This window comes from Oreochromis niloticus, linkage group LG10, assembly GCF_001858045.2.
Source record: "Oreochromis niloticus isolate F11D_XX linkage group LG10, O_niloticus_UMD_NMBU, whole genome shotgun sequence".
NCBI classification, from domain to species: Eukaryota; Metazoa; Chordata; class Actinopteri; order Cichliformes; family Cichlidae; genus Oreochromis; species Oreochromis niloticus.
In genome coordinates this window covers 6,449,734-6,459,141 of record NC_031975.2, presented here as the reverse complement: position 1 = coordinate 6,459,141, position 9,408 = coordinate 6,449,734, and the positions used below count along the sequence as shown (strand labels likewise).

General features: G+C 40.0%; 1 protein-coding gene across 2 annotated transcripts; it reads right to left on the bottom strand.

Annotated features, from left to right (window-relative positions):
- Positions 1-46: 46 nt before the first annotated feature.
- si:ch211-283g2.1 (sodium- and chloride-dependent GABA transporter ine) lies at positions 47-7,801 on the bottom strand. 2 transcript variants are annotated; one of them, XM_003456132.5, is made up of 13 exons: positions 7,602-7,800; positions 7,051-7,185; positions 6,765-6,969; positions 4,483-4,615; positions 4,261-4,395; positions 4,034-4,137; positions 3,830-3,954; positions 2,782-2,894; positions 2,554-2,694; positions 2,350-2,449; positions 2,038-2,138; positions 1,765-1,932; positions 47-785 (listed from the first exon to the last, which is right to left on the bottom strand). In XM_003456132.5, exons 1-13 carry the CDS (start codon positions 7,774-7,776, stop codon positions 633-635), a joined length of 1,788 nt encoding a protein of 595 aa, XP_003456180.3. In that variant the 5' UTR covers positions 7,777-7,800; the 3' UTR covers positions 47-632. The 2 variants fall into 2 exon arrangements, with proteins under 2 accessions (XP_003456180.3, XP_005460910.2); XM_005460853.4 differs by lacking the exon at positions 2,038-2,138 and having other exon boundaries at positions 7,602-7,801.
- Between the last annotated feature and the right edge of the window lie 1,607 nt (positions 7,802-9,408).

Here is a 9,408-nt window from a genome sequence, read left to right as displayed (position 1 = left end):
AACTTTCTCATTGAATAAAGTGAATAAATAAAAAGTCGCCCATAAGTTATGTTTCTGTTTTCTGTAGACGTTGAAACTGCTTTTATTACACCTGACATACAGTGGCATGACCCCTGCACTCACAAGTGAACTACCAGCATTTAATCATTTTTATCATTGGTGTCCAGTCACATATCAGTCTGCAATAATAAGCTGACAGTGGTTTAAGTTACTATAAATACTGTAAATTTAAAATGACAGTACATTATTACAATGTAAGTATGGCTCATGTTTGAATTCATGTGGCCAAAAGATGGCAGTGTTAGCAAAGTTTCCATAAACGAGGGCAGTGAAATGTGCGCAGTCTACTCCTTTGCCCTTTGGAGCTCTTTCACAAAGAAGTACACTGAAGATACACACAGTGAGAGCTAATTCTAAACACAGTCTTTCCAGAAAAAAAAAAAATTCTGTTGCATTAAATGATCTGCATAGCAGATATGGATCACAATCATGTAAATTCTTGTAACACGTGTTGGTTAAATTTGACCAGAAAATTGACAAAGATTGAAAGCATAAATCTGTGATTAGTTAAAGCTTAACAGTAATCTGCCACTGTAGGTGGCCAGCTAAACATTGTGCAAAACACTGAGGCATCAGAAGTACGTCTCAGCAGGACGCTTTTCAGGTAGATCGAAGCTGGGGCTGATGACAGCGATGGGTGGATTTCCACTTGGTCCTCCCCTCTCATAGTACGGCATGTTTGACTTTTCATTCAGCGCATACGGTGTGAGGGACAGCTTTAATTTCTGCACGAGAAATGAAATAAAATTATTTCCCCACACAGCTTGATTATATATGAACATGTGCGTGAGTATTACACTATATTGCTAAAAATATTTACTCATCTGACTACACACACACACACACACACACACACACACACACACGAAACGAGTGACATCCCATTCTTAATCCATAGGGTTTAATGTAAAAGATAACAGCTTCAGCTCTTCTGGAAAGGCTTTGCACAAGGAATGTTTATGGGAATTTTTTGGCTGTTCTTCCAGGAGCACATTTGTGAGGTCAGATACTGATGATGGACGAGCAGGCCCAGCTCACAGTCTCCGCTATATTTCATTTCAATGCTGTTCTATGAGGTCAGGACTCTGTGCAGGCCAGTCAAGTTCTCCCACACCAAACTCACTCATGTCTTTATGGACCTTACTTTGTATACGCAGGCATGTTGGAACAGGAAGGGGCCATCCCTAAAATTATTAGCATGAAATTGTCCAAAATGTCTTGGTATGCTGAAGCATTAAGAGTTCCTACTGCTGGAACTCAAGGGCCAAGCCCAACTCCTGAAAAGTACCCTACACAATAATCCATTGCTTGGTGCAATGCAGTCAGACAAGTAGTGTTCTCCTGACTCTACAGAAAGTTGGTGACCTCTGAACTATGTGCCTCAGGTCACCACTCTGAGTTTACGCTGCCTACTACTTGTTGCTGTCGTTCCCAATTGCTTCCACTTTGTTGTAAGACCACTAACAGCTTTAAGACTGGACTCACTGCAGAGGCGGCATCCTGTCACAGTACCACACTGGAATTCATGGTGCTCCTGAGAGCAACCCATTCTTTCACAAATGTTTGCAGAAGCAGCTTGCACTCTTAGGTGTGTGATTGTATACACTTGTGGCCATGAAAGTGATTGGAAGACCTTGAATGATTTTGATGAGTGAGTGAATACTTCTGGCAATATAGTGTATATGAACATGATATGTACATCACCTCCATGATGGAGCCAGGCAGCACCCACAGAGTGTGAATGGCACCCAGAGGAATCCAGATGATGGAAGCCAAAGCAATTATCCAGCCGACCCCCTGAGCCCAGGGAGGGAAGACGTACTTGCCATAGCGGGCAGGTTTGAATTGAATGATGGAGAAAATCAGGATGACCTGTATGGAGGAGCAAACAATTAAAATTTGGATTTAAGTTTTAACTATTTCAGATGAAAATCTGCATTATATTCATGTGAATATAACAAACGCCCGTTAACATACAGTGATGAGCACAGGAGCAACTATAAGCCAACATAGTCTGAAGAAGATGTTTGCTTTGTTTCCATTCATCTCCTCCAGGTTGGCTGAAAGTCTTTTTACACCTGCAGATGGAGAGGTACTTTGGACCAACCTTTACTTGTCAATAAACATCTGTGCGCATTTTATTTGCATGCTAGCAGATTAGTGACTCTAATCGCTGTTTGATTAGAGTGAAACTCAGATACTACACATGGCCATAAAATGTGTTAAGATACTGCCAGAGAAAAGTGCTACATCATTCTAAGTGTGCAATGAATGAAACACGTCTCTCACCATAAATCCAACAGACGGCCATGACCTCAAAGAATGCCAGAAACATGATGGATACTATGGCGGTGTAATGATCCAGCAGCTGGAAAACATAGATTCCCACCTGGACAAAGGCATACTCTTTAGGACAGCAAGGAAGGGAAAATGAGCACCCTTTAATTTCTTTTTTTATTTGGTTCAAATTCAAGCAGAAAATACAGTTCGTACCTGCATGACACAAGGAATTCCAAAGAGGCAGGCTACGAAACAAACTGCAAGAACAAACAGTTCCTTTTTCTTGAAAATGTGAATCACATCTTTGTAGAATTGATCCATGAGGCTGGTCACCATCACTTCAACCATTGCAAACTGCAGTGTGGGAGTGGGGACATAAGAATTTCATTATGAAGCACTATGCAAACATGAATTTCCATCCTGAGGTTACCAGTAAAGTACCTCACTGTCCAGTCCGAGGCAAAGCAGCATAAAGAAGAACAACACTGCCCAGAGCTGAGCCACTGGCATGTTGGCAAAGGCTTGTGGGTAAACAACATAAACTAGTCCTGGACCTGTATAATAAGACATGTAAGATGTCAGAGCACCATTTATAACTGTACAAGCAATTCTTCTTAATGACAGATGACTGTGACTTTATAAAAATGTTTCAATCAAATGTGTGTTACTGTAACATTATTGTAACATATTATCCAGATCAATAATCTGTAAAGACAAGCCAATCCTTCCTCAGCTCCAACCCTACTTTATGTCCCCATTTACCTACACTGCTTCCCCCCCCCCAAAAAAAGAAAAAAAAGAAAAAGAAATCAATGAACACTTTAATCAGAGTACAGAATCATAAAATCTGGTTACTTAAACTTCTGAGAGATTAATCTGGTCATATAAGTATCAGAGGGGGTGTTTATCAGTTTCAGCTGCTTTGGTATAACTGAAATTAACAACAGGTGCACTACAGTGGCAACAATGAGAACACCCCCCCCCCCCCCCTCACTGAGGTTTTTCTACCTCCTTATATTTTCTCACTGATTTTTCCCCCCCATTTTCTATTTGGCTACGGTCAGTGTCACTACTGGTTGCATGAGGCAATGCCTGCACCCTACTGAGGTTTCACAGGTGTCTCCTGCAGGATGGCACATCAATGCGTACCATTTCCAGCAGGTTTGCTGTGTTGTGTTAAATTCTGCCCTCTGTGGGTTGATAAATTTTCCCTTCAACTGAACGATGTGGAATCCTTTCATTCTTAACACATTACCCAGTCCATATCAGTATCAATATCTAGCATAATTTCTTGCTCCCATTGAGGTCGGATGTGTTTTCATAGTGTTCCTTTCATTTTTTTGAGCAGTGTATTTTCTTATCACTTATTCCCAGCTGACATTAGGCAAAGTGGAGGATAGACCCTTTGAGAATAGACTCATTCACTAATTTAAAAAAAAAAAAAAAAAAAAAATATCACACAAACAGTCATCCTTTTTTTTTTTCTTACCATCCACAGCCAGATCACTGACAGGAATGCCCTGCAGGTATGACATGTACCCAAAGGCAGAGAAAATGACAAACCCTGCCAGGATGCTGGTTACGGAGTTGATAATGGATATGCTCAGTGTGTCCCTGTGGGGAGAGAAAATGTCTTTTAAATCATTAACAAGAAATCACAGCCATTTTCAAGAACTGGCGGTCAAGAATTTACTTCAAAATGTTGTTGTTGAAGTCATTGTAGCTGGACATTGCCATGAGCGAGCCAAAACCAATCCCAATGGAGTTAAAGATTTGAGCCGCGGCATTCACCCACACCTGAAACACAGACCACTCCTAATCAGTGCCAACACACATCATCAATAATAACACGACCCTCCCCGCTGCTAGAGCAGTTAGGGTACTCCAAAGCTACTACTCATTTCTTCTCTTGTTTCTTACCTCTACTGAGAGCAGCTCATCCCACACAGGCACAATGAAGAACTTTATCCCCTCTAATGCTCCAGGAAGCTGTGCATTATTGATCAGCAGGGCAATCAGAATAACATACGGGAACAGGGCAGTAAAGTACACCACCTGCACACAGAAAACATATGGTATTAACTGTGGTCCAGTGCTCCACTTTTTTTTTTTTTTTGGCTTAGGTCTCAGTTTCTCTCTCACCTTGCCTGTTGATTTCACCCCCTTAAAGATACAAAAGTAAATGAGGATCCAGGCCAGAATGAGAATGAGGAAAAGATCCCACCGGAGCACTCCTGTATCCTCTACTCCACTAGTCTGCTCCAGCATCTTATATCTGCAAAGGTGCCACAGTAAAAGAAATTAGAAAAACATTAATATGCTGAGTGCCCAAAGGCATGCCTTAAAGCTAAACACATGGGCCAGATTCAAACGCACTGTCTGTCCTGTTGTGAAAACACATTCAATCCAATCAGATGTCAGGAAGTTATTAAAATAGACCTTTTGACATTTCTGATTCACAGTGTTTGCAGTTTCTTGCTTTTTAACCATACAAATTATTTTGATATCCACTATAAGTATGCATCTTCAGAACAGTTTGTTATTTCTCTACAAAAGGTAAAGATGTGCATTCATGTGGAAAATTCTACATTCAGAGGTTAAACAATATGGGTTTGATTTTTCATGCATGCGAATATTTTTCCTACTTTTACACTTATCTCACAAGTTACTTTCCTGTAGAAAGAGCAATACTGCATAGTACAGTTGACACACACATTCAATTCAGTTCCATTCACTTAACATGGACTCCTCAGATGACCTTCTAAGAGGAGGCACTTGGCAACAGTGGGAAAGAAAAACTCCCTGAACAAGGCTCAGGGAGGGGTGGCCACCTGCAACGACCGGTTGGGTTTGAGGGAAGGGAGACAGAACAGAAGAATCAGTGTAGAAGAGTTTAACAATAAGTAATCATTAAATGAAGGATGGTGTATAAACACACAATGAGTGAGTGAAGAAGAAACATTTAGTGCATCATGGAAAGCCACTAGCAACCTAGGCGGATTGTAGCATAGGTAAGGGAGGGTGCAGGGTCACCTGATCCAGCCATAAGTAGAAATTTTATCAATATGGAAAATTTTAAGCTTAATCTTAGAAGTATAGCGGGTGTCTGTCTCCCAAATCCAAACTGGGAGCCGGTTCCACAGAAGAGGGGCCTGAAAGCTGAAGGCTCTGCTTCACATTCTACTTTTAAATACTCCAATGCACATGTGCAAATACTTTTAAATAAATAGGAACTACAAGTAAATTAGCCATCTGAGAGCAAAGTGCACTTTTACCTGATTATTCAAGACCTTGTATATTAGGAGACAGTTTTGAATTAAATTGCAGATTAAACTGTCATGACTGTGTGCTGTGCAGGTAGGCAGGATTGGACCCAAACGCAGGACTCACGGAGGCAGAGGTGAACTTAAGATACTCGGTTTAGTACAGGAAAATAAGAAGCACAGAAAACTAACTACACTCGGAAAACAAATAGACTAACAGGCAGGCAAACGAGAAAACAGAACACACAGCGAAAATGAGGGTGAGCAGCCGTTAACGACACGACAGAGAGCAAAGGAAAACACAGGGCTTATATACACAGGGGAGTACTCAGGGAATGTGAAACAGGAGGGAGACACAGCTGGGAGAGATTTGGGCTAACGAGACAGGGGGCAAGTAAAACTGAACACACTGACATCAGACATGAACCTTCAAAGTAAAACAGGAAACAATTTACAAAGACGCAGACTATATACCAAAATATAAGAAACTGAAAAAGCTGGGTCAAAATGACCCAGATACGTGACATAAACAAGGAGCCAGTGAAGAGAAGCCAATACAGGAGAAATGTGTTCTCTATTTCTAGTTCCTGTTAGCTGCAGGATTTTGGATCATAAATTTAATAAATGGTTGACAAACACATGGAAATTAAAGGATTCAAGTAACTTGAACCCACATTCCTTTCCTACACTTATCCATTAACTGGAGTGAAATGAGTTAATGAGTTTATGAGTAAATCTGAAAATGTGAGGTCTTAATCTGCTGTTTACTGCAAGATTTTCACTGTAAGTTAGAATCTTTCTGAGAATCTTTCCCTTGCTTAAACTAGAAAGTGAAACAGATCAAAGCCAATAAAGGTGACATGTGTCTTAAGATTTATCACACTTCAGTAAAATCATCTATCAGTTTGCTCATTTCTTATCTGTGACCTTCACTTCGATATCTCTCACGTGACTCTGATAGGTTGTACATTCAGTTACATTTGTTGTTGTATCAAGTTTTTTTTTTGTTTCACCTCTGACATAATCCCCAGAAGTTACCTTGTGTAACCAGTTCAGTCTTTTTTAAAATTACTTTAATTTTATAATGCTGTTCAAACTCAGTCATTATTTAGTTGGATTTAATAATCTGCAGAAACAGTGATCACATCCAATGAAACATACTTGAAGAACTCTTGGCTAGCTGTGGAGGAGTAGCTGCTGTTGGTAGCGTGATTGGTGCAGTTAGGTGTGTTCCAAGTATTGTTGCAGTTTTGCCATGGTAGTGGTGCCTGGAAGGAGCTGAAGAGGTAATAGAGGGCCCAGGTGATGACGACATTGTAGTAGGTACACATGATGAAGGATATGGCCACTGATGCAATTCCCACTCCTGAGGTCAGATAAAACGTGTCAAAATAAATTTCTCCGCTGTACATTTTTAACACTGGACACCAAAATTTAGTCAAAGCACCTTTTAACAGTGGGCAGACAGTAGCCAGAGCAAGTACAGGCCCTCTCCTTGTGTACTGCCCCACAGTCAGCTCCATGTAAAGCAGAGGGATCCCCAACACCACCAGCATGAGCAGGTATGGCACCAGAAAGGCACCTGACAAGAAGTGATAGTGAGTTAAACACAATTTCAGAAAGAAGGCCAAGACTGTCGTAGTTTTATGACATCATTTAAACTTTAACTTTAGTACACATGAATTACTGTCAGGTAAAGCTTGACCCCATACAAATATTAACGGTTCTGCAAAATTTGCACGCATAAAGCCAGATTACAGTATAGGTTTATGAAGCATCATGCCTCACGTGAGAGTCACACCAAAATCATTTTAAAAACAGCAACAACAAAATAAAAACTAAATAAAAAAAAAATAGTTTGAAATCACACTCACTAACAACACAACACATACAGTCAACCTTTGGACCCCGTTTTTAGACCTGTGTGTGCAGGGATTACAGAGGGCGGCACATTACCACAGTTCTGTTCGAAGATGTAACAAATGTTTGATTTCTCACCTCCTCCACTCCGGTAGCAAAGATAGGGGAACCTCCAGACATTGCCCAGACCTACAGCACAGCCGATGCCGGCCAAAGTGAACTCTATCTGTCTGCTCCACGTTGGCCTGGTGGGCTCTTGATCTGCGTCTGCTCCTTGTGTCAACATCGTTGCTCGCCTGGGCCCAAACTCCATGGACAGCTGAGCAGGATTTAAGTGTCTCTGGGTGATATAACCTCCCTTTTTTATAATCATTAATGATTAGCTTAGCAGAAACACTTCAGTATATAAAAGCTCCGAGGGCTCAGAAAGAGAGGAAAGTTTGACATTTGTTAATAAGTGCATGCTTTGATTGACTGCAAAACAGAAATGGAGGCAAAAAAAAAAAATTAAAAAATGCAGAATTTTATTTTCAAAAACTGAACTACCTGAAAAACACCTAGCCAGCCAATGTATACAAATAAATCCAACTCTTATTTATGGATGTGGACTCACTTTATATTTTATTTAATATCTACATGAGCTCTTATCTTATCTCTTATCTTACTAAATAAAATATAAAAAAAAAAAATAAATAAAATGTGAACAAAAAAAAGTCTTCTGTGAAGATTTTTACATGTGTAAATTATGCAGCACACGAAACAAATGTTGAGGAATTTACATAATTTATACTCAACAGTATGTGCTCTGAAACAGATTTCAAATGGAGTCATGAAGGCCAAACAAATCATGTTCCTGTACACTAACCTTAACCCTGCATAGTCAGCACACAAAGCAGTGATGACCTGAAACATGTAATCATTCACAAAAACAGCAAGCAAAATCACACAGCTTTCCAAAAAAGAGCCTTCTTTCTTACACCCGTGTGCCAGTTAAATGTTGATTGAATTCCTGTATTTTCCCATGTTACTCATGGAAAAATATATTTCTAATGTTGACATTTTAAAGAAAACATGTTCTCTACTTGTGTAAAGTGGAAACAAGCACCAAAATAGCATAGAATATACAAACATGAGTCTCCTAACAAAAGCATTTCAAGTGCTTGAACATTAAACACATGCTCTGCCGATCACAGTATAAACACTACTATGCAAGCAAGATTTATTGCATCATGTACAGACAGTTGGGGAAAGAGCTAGTGTGAAGCATCCCCCAGGGATGTGGGTTAAAGAGAAAACACATCCTGCCTGCAGAGAAGGGGTGCAGCAGTAGGCATAACTGGTCCACAAACCCTCAACCTCTGAGGTACTGCCAATCTGGAGGCAGGAAGATGGTGCAGTGTTAAGCAGTATCACTGCAGAGGACAGAGAACACATACACAGAAGCACAAACAGATTCTGTAAATTATTTCCTGTTGTGATGACATACAGAGAGTTTGCAAAAGCACAAACTTAAAACTGATGAAAAGTAATTCCAGGATGTCAGGCATCAAGCAGTTGCAGGCCATGCTAGTCACGTTTGGTTTTATTTTTATTTTTTTGTAATTTATTTTCTTATAATTTTTGGTTTTCTATTTTCACTCATATTCAAGAGTAGCTTTAGTTTATTTTCACTTCTGTTATTTAAAAAACTTTATTTTTCATTGGTTCAAATGTTTGTTTGTTGTTTAGTGTTTAATTGTACTGGTGTCTGTGTAATTTCAATTTATCAGGTTATGTGGGCAGGCTATATACCATGCCAATGCCTAGACAGGAAAAGAAGTCAGGGCTTCAACAGTAAAAAGGCAACCCTGCAGGGCAAGTTTTGGTACCATTGTACTTCAGTAATGCTCTGAGGTATTGCAACAATCTTCTGCAAGGGTGTGGCATACATGCTATCTCTATGGTG

What these genes read in the sequence shown, in the direction of transcription:
- si:ch211-283g2.1 (XM_003456132.5), bottom strand. Translation starts at nt 7,776, where the DNA reads ATGGAGTTTGGGCCCAGGCGAGCAACGATGTTGACACAAGGAGCAGAC. An exon ending in TGTCTGCCCACTGTTAAAAG is followed by an intron (nt 6,970 to 7,050) that starts GTGCTTTGACTA and finishes ATCTGACCTCAG; the next exon opens with GAGTGGGAATTGCATCAGTG. An exon ending in ATGAGCTGCTCTCAGTAGAG is followed by an intron (nt 4,138 to 4,260) that starts GTAAGAAACAAG and finishes TCTGTGTTTCAG; the next exon opens with GTGTGGGTGAATGCCGCGGC.